This window comes from Terrapene carolina, unplaced genomic scaffold (genome assembly GCF_002925995.2).
Source record: "Terrapene carolina triunguis isolate 2854851 unplaced genomic scaffold, T_m_triunguis-2.0 Scaffold192, whole genome shotgun sequence".
NCBI classification, from domain to species: Eukaryota; Metazoa; Chordata; order Testudines; family Emydidae; genus Terrapene; species Terrapene triunguis.
In genome coordinates, this window is record NW_020664543.1 from 528,797 (window position 1) to 549,733 (window position 20,937).

Genomic DNA, 20,937 nt, shown 5'->3' on the forward strand with positions numbered 1-20,937 from the left:
AGCCTGGGCAGGGCACGTTCCTCCAGGCCAGGGGAGGCGGGGAGGCCGGGGGCTCCTGGGTCACACGTGGGGATGGGATTTCATTCTGCCCTGCTGTTCCCCAGGCAGGTGCTGGCGGGAAGAGAGGAGCAATGGGAGCGGCCGCCTGCACCCCCTGCCGTCCTAAACATTGAGGCCTTTGTTTCAAACTCAAACCAAACATCCCGAGCCGGCCGGGGAACCCTGCGGCTCCCGAGCGGGGATCGGGCTGCCACACTCGCTCGGGCAAGCCCTGCCGGCGTGCAAGAGTGGGAGGAGCAGTTCAGAGCCGCGCAGGGCCGGAGAGCCCCTGGAGGGGGACAGACCCGAGCCCCTGCGGCAGGACGGGGGCAGTGAAGCGCCCTGGCAGGGGGCAGGAGCCGCTTGCGAAGGAAGCAGCCAGTGGAAATGTCCCAGGCCGTGAGTCTGCTCGCGGGGCTGGGGCGGGAGCGCGCGGCCCCACGCAGCGAGCCCAGCCGCGGACGGGAGGTGAGTCGCTGCTGGGCTCTTCTCCCGCAGCAAACGAGCCCGCCGGGACAGGGGGCCGGGCGGCGGGAGCGGGGCACTTCAAAGGCCTGTCCGGCTCAGCCCGCCCTGGAGCCCAGCGCCCCTTGGCTCGGGGAGCCGCCGCTGCGCATCGCCGCGCCCGGACGGGACAGGACGGGAGAGGCGGGGCGGGGCGGGGCGGGAGCCGGCAGAGCAAAGGCCGGAATCTCCTGGCAAGGAAACAGCAAAGCCCCCCCCCCGCCTGCATCCCAAGGGGCGGAGGGGAGGGGAGGGCAGGGCGGGGGCTGGCCGGCTGCTGCCCCACGCGGCGCCCGGGCTGGCGGCGCCCCCGGCGGGCTCCCCGTGCCCCTCTGTCATGCGTCTGCTCTGGGACGAGAAGGCGAGTCCGTGCGCCAAGAAAAGCCGAGCGCCCCCGAGCCCCGCCGCAGAGCCCGGGCACCAGCCGCCGGCCCCCGCTAACTACGCCCAGGCGCTGCCCTCGCCGCTCATTGGAGCGGGGCTGAGCGGAGCGGCCAGACCCTGCGCTGCCCTGGGAACAGCAGGAGCAGGCCCGGGCCAGAGACCCCAGCTCCGGCCAGCACGGGGGACACAGAGCCCGCGAAGCGCTGCCCGCCCCCAGGGACTAGTTCCTCCGGGACCCGGAGCCCCCGCCACTCTGCAGCCGGGCGGAGCAGGAGGCAGAGCCCGTCCGAGCGCCCAACGCCTCTGCTCCTTCCCCCGCAGGTGGCTCCGGGTCGCGATGGGCAGAGGAACCGTGCAAGTGCTGCTGCTCTTGGGACTCCTGCACTGGGGCCCCGGGGGCGAGGGCAGGAAGACCTGGAGGCGGCGAGGGCAGCAGCCGGCGGCGGCGGCGGCAGCCCGGGAGCGGAGCGAAGCGACCGGGCAGCCCGTGGAGAGCTTCCCGCTGGACTTCACCGCCGTGGAAGGCAACATGGACAGTTTCATGGCTCAGATCAAGAGCCTGGCGCAGTCACTGTATCCCTGCTCGGCCCAGAACCTGCACCACGAGCTGCGCCTCCATCTCCTGCTCAACAGCTCGGTCACCTGCAACGACGGCAGCCCGGCCGGGTGAGTGCGGGGCTGGGATCCTTTCCAGCCCTCAAACCAGCTCGAGCCTCCCCTGACCCTGAGCCCCCAGCGCACCCTTCCCGATCCAGCTTCAGTCCCGAGTCCTGGCCCCGTCGCTCTCCCGCACTACAGGGGCCCTTTCACCTCCCCACGATTGGCTTCACGATTCCGCCCGCATTATCCCGCGCCCCAAAGCTGCTGTGCGGGCTGGAGCCTGCCCTCGGAGGGCTCCTGCGGACTGAAAGCGATGCCGGAGAACCATCCCCAAAGTTCTCGGGGAATGACCCACCCCACACGCCTCCCGGCCCTTTCCTTTACTCCATCTCTTCCATGCTCCTCTCCCATCCTGCTTCATTCACTTTACTAGAACTACTTCATTCACATCCCTCGCTCTCTGTGCTTGCTTCCCCACCCTGAGGGGTGGGGAAGGGAGAGTCAATGTCCTTCATTTTAACTTATCAGTAGTTTTCCAAAGTCCATTAGAATCCAAAGCATTTAAGGGCATATCCAAAAGCAGCCAAAGAAGTTCACAGACACAGGGGTGGAGAGGATGACATGGAGACAGAGTCCTAAGAAAGAAATCTGTCTGGGGCTATTTTACGTGATCCTGACTCCCCCTGCATTATCACTCACCCTCATCCTCACCCCTCTTTTATTGTTACCCTCACCAGCATGAGGTAGTTAATTCATGGAGCCAGCATTCTCTGTTCTTCATGTGTGTGTGTATAAGTGGGGATGATAATGCTTACCCACCTTGTAAAGTGCCTTGAGATCCTCTAATGGAAGAAGCCAGAGAAGTGCCAATTATTATTTTTTGATTATTATTATGATTGCTGGCCCTCTCCTATTCCTGCTTTATGTATATTTAAACAAAGTATGAACATTTTTGTCTAGCACTCAAACTCTGCTTCCACCTCGTGGTCATTACTAAAAACACAGCAAGCAACAGGTGGAATAACTCTTTCCTGCCTGGAAATTCTTAGGAATTCTAGGAATTTGTTTAATGCATTTATTTTGGAGAGAGATAAAAGCCAATCTGCCTGGCTCAGGATCTCCGGGAAGGCCCTTTGATCAGACGGTTTGGAGCTCTTCTGACAGCCTTCCTGTTTCTTTCTCTTGTTCTTTAACCAAATATTTTATGTAACCCTCTTGATATTATAATGAGTTTGTGTATCAAAGAGCTTGTGGTTAAGCTAGTCAGTCTGCCTAATGAATTTAATGCTGCTTTCTGCTTGTTTTTTCTTTAGCTACTACCTCAAAGAATCAAAAGGCAGTAGAAGGTGGCTGCTGTTCTTGGAAGGTGAGCCTGGATTATTTTTTATTTAAGCACAGATCAAGCTTTTTAGCCTCTTTTGTAAATGAAGAGGTATGGATGGGGGAGAGCTATCCAACTGCTTTCTTCAAAGGCTGTGCAAAATGTGTGTGCTGACTGCCTTCTGTCTCCATCCTTCCACCCGACGCACTCACTTTGTCATATGCCTCTGCTGCCTGACAACTTAGTGGATTTCTTGGCATCCTAACTACCCACCTGACCCTAATTAAAGCTTCTTAATCCAGCTACTTCTTTCTGTCATTTCCTTTACCCACTGCTTGCACCATTCATCTCAGCCTGGGAATCCCATGTTCTATTGTACACGTTCATCTCTCTCTCTCTGTGATACTTTGCCACTCCTTCCCTGAACAAAATGACAGCAAGGAACTGACTTGATATTTTTTTTCTCATGACCCAGGGGGATGGTATTGCTTTAATAGAGAAAATTGTGATACCCGCTATGATACAATGCGGAGGCTGATGAGCTCCAAGGAGTGGCCCATTACCAAAACTGGTAAGTCTTTCTGTGCAGGGGGTGGAAACACCATTACACATTACATCTACCCTCTACACATAATAACAAAAGGGAAAAAAAGAAAGGGGGGAATACACAGATTTTGTAGTGTAGCAGAGTTCCTCACAATATACACTGTCACTTCCCCACAATTGTTCCTGTTCAGATATGAACACAATGTAAGTCACATACATGCATTTGCCTGTACATGCATACACACTTCCATTAATTAGTATGCATATGCACATGCCCTCGCAAAAACATGAAAACATACACAAGTATGCATGTACACTTGCAGGGATGTCATCCTTCTTTGAACCCCCTCTAATTCTGCAATATAATTTTACAGATAACCAGTACTGCACAATCCCAGATGAAGGAGTATCATTGATTTATATATTGCCCTACAGGACCACATGGGAGACAAGAGTCTTTCCAAGTGTAGTCCAAGGTCTACACTGGGTGGGTAGGTTGCAGGGTACACATCACCCCCCTCCTCCAGCCCTGTGTAGATCAATCAAATATATAATATTCTAGGGGGGAGTCCCTCCCTTTCCCCTCCCTCTGAGGTCCCAGAGGGAGCTGTGGCAGGGGGACCACCATGGTAACATGGCTCTAATGTGCCAAGGAGCTACAGTCAGTGGAGACAGACAGTGCCACCATGTGGATGGCCCTGACTTCCTGCAGCTCCCCAGGCATCAGTGTGGCTTTCCGGGATCTGTCAAGATTAGGGAAAAACACTGTCCTGACTCCTCACCGCCAATGGGATGAGGTGGGAGGGATCTCTGCAAGGAGATGCTCACACAGATTTCCTCCCTCTGAGACCCTTACCCTTATGCTGAAAGATCTGAGCCTTAGGGTATGTCCAGACTACCCGCCGTATCGGCGGGTAGCGATCGATTTATCGGGGATCGATATATCGTGTCTCGTTAAGACGCGATATATCGATCCCCGAACGCGCTCCCCATCGACTCCGGAACTCCACTGGAGCGAGCAGCGGTAGCGGAGTCGACGGGGGAGCCGCGGCCGTCGATCCCACGCCGTGAGGACGGGAGGTAAGTTGGAATAAGATATGTCGACTTCAGCTACGGTATTCCCGTAGCTGAAGTTGCATATCTTACATCGACACCCCCCCCAGTGTAGACCAGGCCTAAGTCAGCAATTCTGCCCATAATGGATGAGCCACTCAAAGCCAGCAGCAGAATCAGTTTTGAAAATTGACATTTAATGGTACATACTCTTACTTAGTGAATCTAGGCTCAATTTTTCTCTGTGCCCAAACTCCTGTCAGTGCAGGATAGGGGCCGATCCATAACTGGCTCCCTGATTCTGCTCCAGTATGAGAGCAGCTGATGGGCTGCTTTAACCTATGGCACTGGCATAAGAGAAAGATAGGTATCCTCCATCTCCTAACATGTTGCCTAAACCTGGGGCAGGCCCTGCCTCAGCTGGCTTTATGCCAACTGGAATTTCCCTCCACAAGGGGAATTTTCTGTTAGCCATTTTCAGCCAGAATCCATCTACTTCATGCTTCTGGGTAGTGGAAAGTAGATCATACCAGAAGATATGGGTTCTTGTGCTTAGCTTCCTTAGTACTGGAAGCAATTACAGCAGTTTATCTTTAAGTGCTTTCCTATTCTTGTTGTTTGGTGACTTCCCTGTGTCTTATTTTTATTTTCATCCCTCACCCTCTGTATAATGGGGTGAATGATGCTTGATGCTCAGAGCTTCAGATAAATGCCTAGAAATACAGATTACCAACCTTCCTTCCCCTCTTTCCTTTTTCTGACTGCTGAGCTTCATACCCCACTGCTCCCTGATTGTGGGCCAAATTCAATGCTGCACCTTTCAGGAGGCACAGCATAGAAGGCGCAGCACAGGAGGTGGGGAGCAAAGGTGAGCTATATACATCACATATTCACTTCCCTAATTCTGAGCTTCTCTAAGAGGTGGCTTAACTCCCAGCATAAGTTAGAGTAGTCCTGGGGGTGCTTCAATGTATGGCAGCTTTGTATAGCTGACACAGCTGCAGGTGGAAATAACTGGAGTACTTTGCACTTGGGCCACTCCCCATCCAGCCCTCAATACACCAACCACAGCTCTCTCCCTGGCATGGCTCTACTTTTGGGGACTGCACAGGAGAATGATGAAGGGCTGCCCACATCAGCTCTACACTGCTCTTGTGTTGGAGGAATTCCCATCAGGGCCATTGAGGTCCCATTACATCACTAGCATGGTATAAATGGGTCATAGTGGAGGCCAGAATCTGGCTCTGTCTCCTACTTCTTTGGCCAGCCTCATTGGAACGGTTGGACTTCAGTATTTCATCTGTTGTCCTTAAAGGGGTAATCATCATAACAGGCTCTTATATAATTCTTGTATAATAGTCTTGGCCTGTCAAACTTCCAGAAGAAATTCATTCACTGTAGTTTGGGGGAGAGGCCTTCACAGAGGGACACACACACACACACACCAGTGAATGTATTTGCAAAGACACACACACACTATTATGTAATTCACTTGGATCAGTTTATCTATCTCCGATAGGTCTGGTCCTATGACTTGGAGGCCCCAAACTGCTGCAGATGGGAAACCAGATTGTGAGTTTCTGGGTCTCACCTGCCCTCCCATATGGCCTTGTGAAGGCCCTACCTTCCTTCCCATTTAGGGCGACCAGACAGCAAGTGTGAAAAATTGGGACAGGGGGTGGGGGTGGGGGGTAATAGGAGCCAATATAAGAAAAAGACCCAAAAATCGGGACTGTCCCTATAAAATCGGGACATTTGGTCACTCTATTCCCATTCATAACTGCATAATATTCCTTTGGTATGTACAGTAGAACCTCAGAGTTATGAACACCTTGGGAGTGGTGGGTATTCATGAAATGTTTGTAACTCTGAACAAAGTGTTATGGTTGTTCTTTCAAAAGTTTACACCTGAATATTGACTTAATACAGCTTTGAAACTTTACTATACAGAAGAAAAATGTTGCTTTCCCCTTATTTTTTTGGTAGTTTATGTATTTGCTTTTTATTATTTGTCTCTGCTGCTGCCGCCTCATTGTGTACAGGTCTGTCGCATCTTACGCGCATTTAACATGCGCGATTTCAACTTTACGCGGTCGGCAAAAACAAAACAAAACAAAAAAATAAAATAGAGAAAAACAACAGTTTTAATACTATACCTGTAGTGCGGGCGATTTCGCCCGCCATTGAACTCAATGGGGTTTTGGCTATACGCGGTTTTCGCTAACCGCGGAACGGAACCCCCGCGTAAGATGAGACAGACCTGTACTTCCGGTTCCAAATGAGGTGCGTGGTTGACTCAGGGCTGTCCTTACCCGTACGCAGCTGCATAGGGCACCAGGAAATTTGGGGCACCAAATTTCCTGGTGCCCTGCGCAGCTGCGTGCTGCTCCAGCCCCCAGCCCCGCCTCTTCCCGCCCCTGCTCCACCTCAGCCCCGCCCCTACTCTGCTGAGCTTTGCAGTATGGCTGGGCCTGCACTCATCGGCAGCGGGAAGTGCAGACCCGGCCCCAGCCGCGCCGCCGGTGAGTGCTGGGGGGTGGTTCCTCCCCTGCCCCCCAAGCCAGCCCTGCCCCCCTCCACAGAGGCCTGGGGACAACCCCCCCCATTCCCCCTCCGCAGAGGCCTGTCCCCCCCACACCCCCGTGGGGGGGCTGCGTAGGGCCCCAGAATAGCTAGGGACGGCCCTGGGTTGATTGGTCAGTTTGTAACTCTGGTGTTCACAACTCTGACGTTCTACTGTACTGCAATTGCCTTTGTGAAAAGGTAAGATTAGGGAAGCATTTCATGAATTTTTATTTTCTTTTAATACTGCTTAGAAGGTGCAGGTAACACCATGGATCCCCACATGTCTGTGGACCACACAGTTACTGAGTCAGCACAGGATTATGGGATCTCTACCTTCCCTTGCACTGTTTATGCCAAGGGCTGATTGTACATGTAGGTTCTTTCTCTCATTCACACAAATCCTATAATTGCTAGTATTGGAATTCACCTTACAGAATTTAGGAAGAATGTACTTTTATGTAGGTATCACAGCGCCTTTTTATCATGAAAGGTAATAAGGCTTCTTGAAGTGCTGGGGTTCACCTCTGATGTGAATCAAGGGCTGAAAATCACATCCACCAAGATGTAGGAACAGACACATTTCTCTTTTTCCGTCCCACTTCACCAATGGCTATCACAGTGTAAGTTTCCCTTCTGTACGGCCAGAGCCCCCACACCAGGCTCATTCCTATTGTTTTAAAATCTGAGAACAGCCTTTGTATATTTCTTTTCATCCACCTGCAGGAACTGGGATCCTGTCATCACAGCCAGAAGAAAATCCGCACTGGTGGAACGCAAACATGGTGTAAGGAGGGGCACCGAGGGGAACAAGTTTATATTCCAAAAATTATGTACAAAGAGGCACCATGAGAGGAAAAGGGAAGGGGATTATACCCCAGACATGGTGTAAGAATGGGGAGTGGACCGTGCAAACATGGTCTATTGCTTCCTAGGACAGCAAGAGCAGGGAGTGCTACAATGGCAGATAACATAATTAATCCTTGGTAAAAGGGAAAACCCTATATTGTTCTCTCTGTCTACCACTTCAGCTTTCCCAGGAGCGGTGTTGACAAGGTCCAGAGTGACCTGTGTCCAGTTCAGCTGAAGGCATGGGTTGGTCTAATGATGAACCTCAAGAAAAACTGGGGAGATCCCAGAGGATATCCCCCAAAGGAATAAATTGGGAAATACCGTATCAGGCCCTGTGGCTGGTGATGTGCCTGACAGTTCTCAGTGAGCTTCAGATGGTTACTTCTGTTCAGAGGGAAGACCTAGGAGGGGGAGGTTGGCTTGCTTGTGCTTACATAGACCCTCTGGATTGCAGTGTTGCAAGAAGGGACGAGAAGTGGATATAGGTGACAATTTCTATTGCAGCAGCTGGGGACAAAAAGCTAAGAGATGGAAAGATAGTTCCATTCCTGCAGAGACATTTCATAACAATACTTAGCAATTACACAGGGTAGGTGAGTTCTCCCCGTTTTACATAGAGGGAAACTGAAGCACAAAGAAAGGCAGTGACTTGCCCAACACCGCCCAAGTCAATGGAAAAGCCAGGATTAGAATTTAGATTTGTGCTCTAGAGCACGATGCCTCATAATTAGGGCTCCACGTTTGTCATGGAGGTCATGGAAGTCACTGATTCCATGACTTCCTGCAACCTCTGTGACTTCTGCAGTGGCCAGTGTGGATGATGCCAGGGCTGCCCAAGCAGCTGGCCCCGGAGCCAGCTGCTCAGGAGGCCCTGGGGACAGCCACAGTGGCCGCTGATTGAGCGGCTCTGCAGCCAGCCGCTTGGGCGACCCCGGAGCCAGCCCCCGCTGTAGCGGCCCCAGCCCCAGAGCCAGCCGCACCGACTGTTGCTTTGGTGGCCCCAGGGCCCCTGGGACCGTCTGAGCAGGGCCAATGCAGCTGGCCCTGGGGACCATCTGAGCAGCAGTCTCGGAGGTGGCAGGAGCAGCCGCAGCTCCTGGCAGTGGTCCCGGGGCGGCCGGAGTAGCGGCTGGCCCCAGGGCTTCCCCCTGGGACTCCCTCCCTTCCCCCCGCCATGGCCGGAGCAGCTGCTGGCCCCCTGGGGTTCCCCCCCTGGCAGCACCCCCCATAAGATTCAATCAGGTATTTATGGTATAAGTGATTGACAGCTCACGGGCAGTGATTTTTTGTTTCTTGCCCGTGTCCTGTCTGTGACTTTTACTAAAAATACCCATGATTAAATCGTAGCCTTACTCAATTAGATCAATAAAAAGATTTCAGTAAAAGGGCTAACATCAGAAGGGGAAAAAAAGCAACTATAACTGACTCCCCATGGGAGGTAATCCTTCCTTTGAGTATTCAAGGGGGTGGTATAAACATCTCATTGAACAAAAACAACGGTCCCTTCCCTTCTCCACAGGATTTCCTTCCAGTTCCTTGACCCCAGCCTCACCCCTCTGTATGTAAAGGGAAAATGAGTGCTCACAAATTTCTCATCTCTTGCAGTTTCATCCCCTATTGCTCAAGTGATGTTTGGAGTGGTGCCTCTTCCAAATCTGAAAAAAGTGAGTGCTGCCGATGGGCTGGCTGCCAGACAATCATCACACATTAGAGGATATGGCCTGATTTCTCTGAAATTATGTGAATGAGAGATGAGCTTTTTCCTGCTGAGAAGCAGGAAAGAATAACAAGTAACCTCCAGATAAAACATCCCTCTTCCCTCATCACATCCTGCAGGGACATGGTTCAGAGCCCCTGCATGCAGAGATGTCACAGATGCACATCTAATCCCTGCAGGTTGCACCTGGAGTTCCTGAAGCAGCCTTTCCTTTTAGATAAGCCTCTCCTACCCTGCATACACTGCGAATTAAATGGAGTGGCTGGGGCACCATGGCTTGTAATGTGTCTTCTCATATTGCTGACCTGAGTGATAAGTGTAATTAATTCAGTCTCATTCTTGTCCCAAATGGATGTGCAACCCACCCATTGTTGGTCAGGAGCTGCTTGCAATTTGGCCTGCAAGACAAAAACTTGTGCATTATAATATGATGCTGATGCCTGATGATACTTTGTTTTGGATCAACATGTCACTGTGACAACAGTGCAAAATTCTGATGTCTCCTTGGCACACACAGATAGACATTTCCTTATGCAGATAAAATTAAAGATTTTTAACATCCTGCAGATGAATCATGCCACCTCAGGATATGATGAGTCTTAAAAGATAACCAGGATTAGTACTTGGATGTGAGACCGCTACAGAAAACTCAAGGGGGCTTATTCTCTCACTTACACTGGATGAAACTCCATTGACTTTAGTCAAGTTATTCCTGATACAGCCTGGTGTAACTAGGGTTAGGGTTAGGAGCATCAGCCCGAAGGTGCTGCATGAAGTAGTACTAGTAATTCAGCAGGACATGTGCTTCCCTCTGAATCAGTGCTTGAACCAATGTCCTACTGTCAGCCATTGTGCTGCTGGATATGTCGTCTTTCCACTGATGTGAAATTGATATTCTGACCACTTGTGGGTGCCCAGGACAGTTTTTGCAAGAATAGAGGCATTAGCTCTGGTGTCCTGGCCAAATTCCAAGTGAGATAATGAAATAGTCTCCCTTTCTAAATTTCCCCTGTAGTTTCAATTGGATGTAATATTCTTTTTCACTTCCTATTGTGTTGTTCAGTGTTGCTGTGCAACAGTTAAGCAGCTATTGTGTCTCACCTCAGAGGGAGGTGCATCGCAGTGTAATTCCTTGTATATGTATTTTGTAACATACTTTGGAATCCTGTAGCCTGAAACCTATCAGCTTGATTTCAGGACTGGAACAACTGAAGATGCAGCAAGTCTGGATCAAGCCAGGGAAAGCCTGTGCTAGGAAAGGCCCTCAGTACCTACCTGCCTTGCTCTTACTTTCATGTGGACTAACATTCTTCAAGGTTACAATTTGTAAATTTCAGTGTATGGTAGAATTTGTTCACTGCAAACAGTTTCTCTGCCTTCAGGGTCCTGAGCAACTGTGGGATGGGGATGTGTGAAGGAAGCCTCTTCAACAAAGTTTTAGCCTACACATCACAGTCCTATTGATGGTGAACTCTTTCTTTTCCAGATGAATATGCCTTCATGGGAGCCCTCATAATACAAGAGGTAGTAAAGGAGCTGGTGGGAAAAGGCCTTAGTAATGCAAAAGTACTACTCCTGGCAGGAAGCAGGTAAGTGTCTGCATCAGATTGTCCTACAATGAAGAGAGAAATAATACGAAAGAGCAATTGCAATGGAGCACTGACTTTACAGATTAGTTCCCAGACACTGCCTGCGGGTGGTGCTAAGAGGAGTGAGGCAGAAGCACTGGTAGCGGAAAGCTTGCACAAATACTCCTCTCAGCCTCTTCCTGTAGGAGCTGCAATAGGGAATGATGTAGAAATACTGGCTATAGGAGAATCTCAGCTTTCGATTCGGAGGAATTTATTTATGGGGAAAGAATATTAGACAATAGAAACAGATGGAAAATGTTGTCTCCAAATTTCAGGGTCTTTCTATTTTGAGCTGCCAAAGCTCTTGCTAATAACAGAAAAGAGCTATGCCAGAAAGAAGAAAATAAAATGGATGGCCTTTGGTTGCTGAACTAGTTAGCATTGCTTTTATTTCTGAGAATTTATGAAGTGAGGAAATAACTTGCTGACTAGATTATGCCCTTCCAGACTGGTCAAATTGCTCAATGCATCAAAACGGTGAAAGCAGTATGTATCGTAACTGTCTTTCAGGTTTTTGACTGAATTACTGATCTTGTCATTGCAGTGCTGGGGGAACTGGGGTGCTTCTGAATGTGGATCGAGTAGCAGAGCAGCTGGAGGAGATGGGTTATCAAGGGATTCAGGTCCGAGGGCTGGCAGACTCTGGCTGGTTCCTGGATAATAAACAGTACCGCAGAACCGACTGTATTGATACCATAACCTGTGCCCCAACAGAAGCTATTAGGAGAGGAATCAGGTACAATAAAATATACTAAACTACCCTTCCCCAAGAGCTAAGGATGAGGAGAAATCCTGAGGCAGGGCTCTAAGGGATAGCTCAGTGGTTTAAGCATTGGCCTGCTAAACCCAGGGTTGTGAGTTCACTCCTTAAGGGGGCCATTTAGGGATATGGGGCAAAAATCTGTGGGATGATTTAATTGAGGATTGGTCCTGCTTTGAGCAGGGGGTTGGACTAGATGATCTCATGAGGTCCCTTCCAACCCTGATATTCTATGATTCTATGACACTCTTCCTGTCTTCCTTGCGTCCTTTTTGTATTTATAAGAAACCTATCACATGCCTCACACTTTGTTGATGAGCTTCTACTTCTAAAGAAAAGAACCATAATTTCAAAGGCATATTCATGAGACTGTGTGACATTGCAGACACTGTACTGAGTAACACAATACATTGATGTGACCAGACAGACACAGGGAAGAATGTTGCTGTTAATAAACTGAAATTGCCATCTCTCTAATCCTCCCATCACTGAGTATCTGATTGTTATCTAGGGGTAGGTGCCATACCCTAGGATCACAAAAGCAAGTGACGGGAAAAGTCCTATCAGAGCAGCCAGTCCACCTCCAGAACAGAGAGTATCATTGGCTAATGAAATCCCAGCTCTCCTCCTTCTCATTTATAAGTCATGTTTGATTCAATAGTACTGTTCACACCTGCTTGCCTTCCAGCTGAATCAAGAAAAGTTAGCTCTGTTCTTCTGTGCAGGGTTTTTTGTGCTCACTGCTTCATTCGTGCACAGAGGACTCTCCGACTGCAACCAGCAAATGCCCCAGTGTTCTAGTGAATAGGAGATATTCCAAGCGAAAGGAGACTGCGTGACATCGTGGCACTAACCCCACCATTGCTGTCTTTCAGATATTGGAATGGCATTGTTCCTGAACGCTGCAAACTGCAGTTTAAAGAGGGGGAGGAATGGAATTGCTTTTTTGGCTATAAAATTTATCCCACTCTTCGATGTAAGTGCAAAAAGAAAGGCCTACCTGCCTGAGAGTCTGAAATTGGTCCTAGGCGGTTCCTTCATTTACTGCTGCTAACCTGATGAAGACTCTCTCCAATTCTTTTTCCCTCTAGGTCCAGTCTTTGTGGTGCAGTGGCTCTTTGATGAGGCCCAGCTCACTGTAGATAATGTACACCTAACTGGACAGCCTGTCCAGGAGGGGCAGTGGCTCTACATCCAGAATCTGGGCCGGGAGCTAAGAAATACCCTGAAGGATGTGACGTGAGTATTGCAGTAGGAAAAGCTGGGGTGTTCTTTTCCCTAAGAGAAATCCTGCATAAGCTGGTTTGTGGGAGGTTCACAGTGGCTCTCTTGATACCAATGTGATTTATTTGGTATCTGTACCTAATCTGCATCAGGAAACATGCTCTTAACATATCTGAAAAAAAATGAGGCGGGAACAGAGTTTTTTGGGATGTTTTAAGAGACACTGATCATAAAACATCCCAGCAACAGATGAAAGGGTGACATGAAACCTCTCGTATGTCTTAGATGCTTCATGCTAAATCAGCTCTTCATGGGAGCCACTGTAGTACCTATGAGCCCCTATAAATGCACCCAACCAATAAGCTATGGAAATGTGCCATTTTCTGAAAATTCCACCCTGTTCTAGTCTATTCAGATTCTTATATCATGTCCAGCACTGTGGTATCCAAGCATCATGCCAGGGACAGCAGAACTTCTAGCCAATTCCAGGACGGGGGGGAATTATCTGTGAGTCAAGTCACCTTTTTGCCTTCTCACCCTACCTGATCTGTGTTTCTTTCCTTTCAGTGCTAGCTTTGCTCCAGCCTGTTTGTCTCATGAGATCATTACGCGCAAGTAAGTGTCTCTCTTCACAGAGTCTATGAAATGTCATGAGTTAGCAAGAAAGGGAATATGGTAATACTGATACCCTAACCCCGCTGATACAATGTGTATGGTTTGATTTTTGCAGTCACTGGACAGACATCCAGGTGAAAGGAACTTCGTTACCCCGTGCCCTGCATTGCTGGGACCGCAGCCTGCATGACAGCAACAAAAATGGGAAAGCCCCTTTGAAGGGTTGCCCAATCCATCTGATTGACAGCTGTCCCTGGCCCCACTGTAACCCCTCATGCCCTACCATCCGGGACCAGTTCACGGGGCAGGAGATGAATGTGATCCAGTTCCTCATGCACATGGGTTTTGATGTTCAGAAGATGGCACAGCAACAGGGCCTGGAGCCCAGTAAACTTCTGGGGATGCTGAGCAGTGGTAGCTAGAAAGGGTTCTCCATGAAAGGGCAGAATGATCAGATAAGGAGGAGGAGCCTCTAAGCTTCTCTCCCAAACTCTTTAACCTTCTCCATTCTCATGCAGATATGCACACTTACACACATGCACACTCACAAGCACACGTGCACACTTAGTGTGTGTCAAGAAAAAAAAGAACAGATTCTTGCTTACACCATTTGACTGAAACTCATTACCTCTAAACTTCAGGGCCCAATCTTGGCTGTTCAGAATCTCTTTCTGTGTTACACAAGGTGGCCTGAAGCAGGGAGCAGCAACGCCATAAACACCAGCATTAAGAACCCTTCCCAAGAGCTAAAAGGACTCTTACCCTTGCTGAGAATGTTTCACATCATAGACTTACAACATATGGTGAAAAAAGCACTGGATTTTTTTGTCCAATTAGAAGTGAAGGATTACATGACTTCCTAGAGGTCAGCATCTCATGATGTATCATAATGTACAAACCAAGGACATGTGCTAGGAACGGACACTCTTATACTCAATTTACTTTTGTATTATTTTATAAAATGACTTTTTTTATTACTTATTTTTTAAAAAATTATGCAAGAAATATAAAATTAATGATATTGTTTTGTAACATATTTTTTTTAAATAATGAAAAAACCTCCTGCTACTATGGCAATGTGGGCATATTTATTTTAATATGTAAATTCTATTTATAAGGGCTGACCAGAGAACTGCTCATATGTCTTTGTCAAGTTGTAAATACTGCTCTTGGGGATGGGTTTTTTTTCTGATCACATGTGTGTGGGAGAGGGCAGTATTGGCATTATAATAATTATTATTAGATTCCAATGTTCCCCTTGTAGTATGTTTGTTGTTATTTCTGGAATGGAAAGGATGTAATGCACGGTCTAGTTACAGAACTTGGTAGTCAGAATCCACCATCCCATGGCAGTGATTAATACAGGATCACAGTTCCAGACTATGTGCAGAGCTGAAACTCAAGTAAATAGTTTCAAATATTAAGTGTTTAAAAATCTTTGCATTCATAGATTCTAAGGCCAGAAGGGAGCACTCTGATCATCTAGTCTGACCTCCTGTAGAACGCAGGCCTCCACAAAATCATTCCTAGAGCAGATCTTTTAGAAAAACATTCAATCTTGATTTAAAAATTGTCAGTGATGGAGAATCCACCTTGACACTGGGTAAGTTGTTCCAAGGGTTAACTACTCTCACTGTTAAAATTTTACACTTTATTTCACTCAATATTTGTCTAGCTTCAACTTCCAGTCACTGGCTCAAGTTATACATTTCTCTGGTGGACTGAAGAGCCCATTATTAAATATTGGTATTTATTGACTGTAATCAAGTCATCCCTTAAGTCTCTCTCTGTTAAGATAACTCCAATTGCAGTCCTTGAGTCTACTGCTATAATGCATGTTTTCTAATCCTTTAATCATTCTTGTGGCTCTTCTCTGAACCTCTCCAATCTACCAACATCCTCCTTGAACAGTAGACACCAGAACTGGACACTGTATTCCAGCAGTGGTCACACTAGTGCCAAATTCAGAGGTAAAATATCCTGTCTACTCCTACTCCTGTTATAAAACAGCCATGTCTACCAGTTTGACTTAGACAATGAGAAATGTATAAGCTCAAGGGCCAATTCTGGCCCCCTATATGCTGCTCTGATAGCACAGAAGGGATTTAAAGAAATCGCAACAGGCTGGGGAAGAATTTCTCTGGCACAAGAGCAGCATCCAGCCACCCTATGCTGATCCCATAGCATAATGTGTACGGAGAGATGTCCTGGGAAGGGAGGCTCCAGCGTGCTGAGTGCTACGAAGATTCTGGGCTTCAGTGCAGACTGCATAGGGCTCCCATAAATTTGAATAGCTGTGGGGGCTGCACTTGCTCCCAACCAACCCAAGTCCAGGCAATGAAAATGTGGTTCAAAGTCACCTTTGCTTCTCCTGGCCCTAAGCTGTCCCTCCTGTGACACACAGATGTCCCCTGATCTTCAAAAGGAGAGTAGTCTCTGTCCCCACTCTACTTACACTAAATTCCAGCTCAGAGAGACAGCTGGAGCCAGAAATACAGACAATGTAATTAGAAATATAAGTGTAACAAATAAAACAAGAGGTGATCTGAACAGTTTTGAAAAATTCTATGCAGGGAGACACAAAATCTTTATAATGTAAGAAATGTGATACTCACAGAATAACAATGACACACAACATACATGTCTGGAATCAAAATAAATTTATAGAATTGGCTTCAGAAGCAGCCCCATCCAATGAATAACACCAAGAACTCTTGAAAACAAGAAGAGATGGAATAGAGTGCTTTCTCTGAACTCATGCCATATAAAACTTGAGTAACCACTCAATGGGCATGACTCCAGTGTTGGGCTTCACCCCATAGATGGAACCTGGAGACCTATCACCCATGAGTCAAATCAAACAAAGCATAATCCAATGGGCTGAAAAGAATAAAAAAACAAAAAATGAACAGCTAGTAAGAATGACAGTCTGCTCCAGTGAAATTTAAAGAATGTTGTGATCAATGGTATAAAAAAATCTGAATTATAGGACACAAGACTGGAGTCCAGAGAAAGGACTCAGGGGAATCTTCATAGGAGAGAAAGGAATTAGGGAGCCCCTCAAGGAAAATAATTCATTATTATTATTTATTTATACTGCTATAGTACCTAAAGTAAAAAGGGCCCAATCAGAATTGGCTCTGCACAGACATCTAGTAAGAGACAATCTCAGCATCTCTCACCTTTCTATATGACTTTATCTGATAGTAGTTTAGGCTGTATTCCAAGAAGTCAGGGCTTCTGCTCCCGTGTGCAGCATTTCATCTATTGCTTAAACAAAAAACAACGTTTTCTCTGTGGCTGGTAGGGTTTTCTTTAGATTTGTAATGTTTTCTATCTGGTTCTATCTGTGAATCACCTTATAAAGGTACTAGATATCACAGAGTGTGATCTGACACACAGTCATGTGTATGTGCCTCACACAACATTTGTTTTACCTGCACAATTTCTTTTTGCAGTTCACGAACACTGGCCTGGGATTCTGTATCTTCCTTCAGGGCCTATTAGCCAAGCAGGACTGTCCTGTCCTGTGCAGCAGTGTTTGAAATAGCTAATTTGCCAGAGTTTAGGAGACAGAGTCCTGTAGGAGAAGCTGGGGACTGCCACCTCAGAATACTATAGCTGCCATTTGCTGTAATCTGCTACCTTCTAAAGGCAACAACCACAAAACTGCTCAGATTTATCTGTGTGAGGCAGGGAAACCAGTCATTTGTGATGATTTATTAATATCCAGAGCAGGGCCAAGGCTCCACCAAAGGCAGTGAACTCCAACTTTCAACCCAAATGCTCTTAAGCAGCAAGCTGAAACCCTCCAGTATCTTGCAGTGTGTTTATTTCCAGTGCATCTATCCTCTTGTTCCTGAATTGTCCAATTACTGATACTATCGCCCTCTGCTGGCAGAACCTTCTATCACTGGCTTTTCTTTCTGGAGTATTATTTTATACAGTAAATCTAGGGACCAGTTGAACAGGTGAAATATAGTTCCGAGCCTTTTATTTTAATAAGTAGATGAATGAGTTCATGTTTGCAAATCACACTACAAATGCTGAGTATTAGTGATTATTGCTGTTTGTAAAAAAAGTCCCTTCAAACAGTTTTTCAATATAAGAATAGAGACTGACCTGTTCTTAGGTATTACTGGGACTGGTAAGTGACTTGTGCTGCCTTGGGCCTTATTCCAATAGTCACATTAACTTTGCCTTGTAGCACAACCTGTGTGTTTTATGGGACATGTCACAATGCAGGTAGTAATATACTACACTAGCCATTATATCTGAAAAACACTCAGTTCATCCAGTGATAAAGCTGTACAGTTAACAACACGAAAAGTCAGGAAATGCAGAAGTTAAAGTTTCAATAGAATGTTCATGTGGCTGAATGCTACATACCAGTGGAATCTTCACTTTTGCATTTCCTGACTTTTTGTGATGTTAACTGTACAGCTTTAACATGAAATGAACTAAAGGTTCTAGGGTATTTTTAAGGAAGGGAAGGGGTGAAAAAGCAGAAGGAAAAATCCAGAGCTTAGTTTCTGGAGCTTCCGAGCTTCAAGCTCTACATAAGCACTTCCCAAACTATGATCCATGGAGCACTTGCTAGTAGTCTGTGGAGAGATGTCTGGCCACCACATGCTGACCATCCTTATTTCCAGCTACTAAATTGCATTAAAAGAAGATGCAACTAGAATAACTACTTTTCTGATAATTGTTTTCCATGTAAGCAACTACTATAGTTGCCACAGAGAGTAATTTGACTGCCAAAGGAAAGGGAGATGGTCATAGGCCACTCTGTTGTCATGATAAAATGTGGGAACGCCTGCTCTACAAGAGTTCTGCTTTGGGAGTTCATAGGCTTCACCAGGACAGCTTGGAAGTTCTTTCAACCTATCAGTGCATTTTTACTGACTAGAGCCCTGAACCTTAGTCTCAGTACACGCTAGCTCTTACTGAGGACTATGTCCAGGCCAAGCTTCGCTCTTCAGGTATTCATTTTTTGGCTGTGGCAGGGTCTAAAAAAGTTGGGTGAGGATTTTTTGTATATTTTTTTCTCTCTTCCATTATTAAAATTTTCAAAAATTAAAATATAATCCACCTTTGGGTAAAGATAGGGTTACCATACGTCCATTTTTTCCCGGACATGTCCGGCTTTTTGGTAATCAAACCCCCGTCCGGGGGGAATTTCCAAAAAGCCGAACATGTCCGGGAAAAATACTCCCTGGCTTACCTTAGAGCGGGCGCCGGGGGCTGCTGTGCTCCCTGACTCCTGGGCTCTGTAAGAGCCGAGCTGCCCGAGCGCTACTGGCTTCGGGCAGCCCCCATGCCTCTGGACCCTGCACCCCTGGCCGGGCACTTCCCCTCCCGGGCTCCGGGGGCGCAGGGTCCAGAGGCATGGGTAGCGCTCGGGGCGCTCGGCGCTTCCGCTGCACAGGTGGCCAGGCAGCCTCTAGACCCTGCGCCCCCAGCTGGGCACTTCCCCTCACGGGCTCCAGCTGTGCTGGGCAAGTGCCGGCCGGGGGCGCAGGGTCTGGGGGCTGCCCGGCAAACCGTGAAGCCGGTAGCGCTCGGGCAGCCCTTTTTGCGTGGCTGGGAGGGAGGAGGGGGAATGCGGGGCGCTCAGGGGAGGGGGCAGAGTTAGGGCAGGGACTTTGGGAAAGGGGTGGAGTTGGGCAGGGAAGGGGCGGAGTTGGGGTGGGGCCAGGGTGGGAAAGGGGCGTGGCCAGGGCCCCGTGGAGTGTCCTCTTTTTTTATTTTTAAAATATGGTAACCCTAGTAAAGACCAGCCCTGGGGAAAAACATTTTTGGAAAGTTCTGAGCCTTTGAGAATGGAAAATAAGAATATTACCATAATTACTGTGGGCACTCCAAGCACCTGGTCAGTAGCTAAGACAAGGGGAGTCTGCAAAGGTTGGAGAACAAAAGTTAGTCCCATTTTGCCAACTGCAGTCCTTCCTGTCACTCAAAGCTCTAGGAACCTGCACTTTACTGTTAAAGTAAGAGAGAAAGGAAGGAGCAGGACAGGACACAGCAAGAGAGAGAGCAGCCAACCCATTTCTAAAGGTGTTCCCATACAAAAGGCTGACACTCGTGTCCAGGACAGAGCAACAGCAATACCGTATAGTGACAAATACCCCAATATTGCTGTAGGGTTAACCCTTTCTGATTTTCTGGGCTAAGACTAAAAATGCAGCTTATCTACCACCGTGTTTCACTTTAAGGAAGGAAACACGGTGGTAGATATTCCTCCACTCCCTTACATCCAGGGCAGAAACAAAACTTCAGTGAGAGAAGAACTGGGCATGAAATTCCACAGAGCAGAAAACTTCCATCCCAAGCCAAGAGGGCACAGTAGGTTCAGCATCCTAGTGATCAATGAACCTCATCCTAGGGGTCACAGACCTGCATGTGGTAGTAGGAGCCATTGAATATAATGTTCCAGAGATCAGAGAGCTGCTGGAGCCAAGCCCAAAACAGAATCAGATCACAATGGTAATGGAAACATTTATCTCAGCCCCAGGATGCTGCCGCTCAGGACCCTGGCCTACATCTAACTACTGTGATGCAGAAGGAGACTGCTTGATGGGAGGTATATAAGCCCCAGGATGATCAGAGCCTTATTCCCTGTGGACTAAGGAGAGGGGACTACAGGTTAATTAGAGCACCTGGAGCCAATTAAGGCCCCACCAGAGACCTAATAAAAAAAACCTACTTCAGTCAGCCAGGAGAAGGGAAGGAGAGCTGACTGTAGTTTGGAGGTGACTGGTGTTGACCAGAGGATCAGAGTACCGGGGCAGGGAGATCCTGCCCAAGCAGGGCAGAGGGACTTCCCCAGCACAGAGGACTGAGAGAAACCCTGCCCAAGGGGAAAGAGGGTAAGAAGCCTTCGAAGCTGAAGGGGCTGGGACCGGAGTAGGAGGTGGACTGGGTCCCTTCACTGCTCCCCTTTTCTCCTCCTCCAGGGCACTAGCGGAGCTCAAGAACAGGGGCAGGGGCAGGGGCAGCACCCTGACCCACCACACCAAGGAAAAGCATGGGACCCACCACAATAGCATTGGCCCTTTGCCAAACTACTCTACTGCCCAATATCAAACGAAGCAAAATTAATCAGTCTCTGTTGTGCCATTGGGTCCAC

General features: G+C 48.0%; 1 protein-coding gene across 2 annotated transcripts; it reads left to right on the plus strand.

The window, feature by feature from the left end:
- The first annotated feature begins 240 nt into the window (after nucleotides 1–240).
- Nucleotides 241–15,148, plus strand: NOTUM (notum, palmitoleoyl-protein carboxylesterase). 2 transcript variants are annotated; one of them, XM_024203177.3, is made up of 12 exons: nucleotides 241–507; nucleotides 1,249–1,593; nucleotides 2,841–2,893; nucleotides 3,324–3,419; nucleotides 7,736–7,796; nucleotides 9,467–9,525; nucleotides 11,065–11,167; nucleotides 11,754–11,945; nucleotides 12,845–12,945; nucleotides 13,061–13,208; nucleotides 13,761–13,808; nucleotides 13,924–15,148. In XM_024203177.3, the coding sequence occupies exons 2-12, from the start codon at nucleotides 1,265–1,267 to the stop codon at nucleotides 14,228–14,230; spliced, it is 1,497 nt and encodes a 498-aa protein (XP_024058945.1). In that variant the 5' UTR covers nucleotides 241–507; nucleotides 1,249–1,264; the 3' UTR covers nucleotides 14,231–15,148. The 2 variants fall into 2 exon arrangements, with proteins under 2 accessions (XP_024058945.1, XP_024058943.1); XM_024203175.1 differs by lacking the exon at nucleotides 241–507 and having other exon boundaries at nucleotides 881–1,593.
- Nucleotides 15,149–20,937: the final 5,789 nt, after the last annotated feature.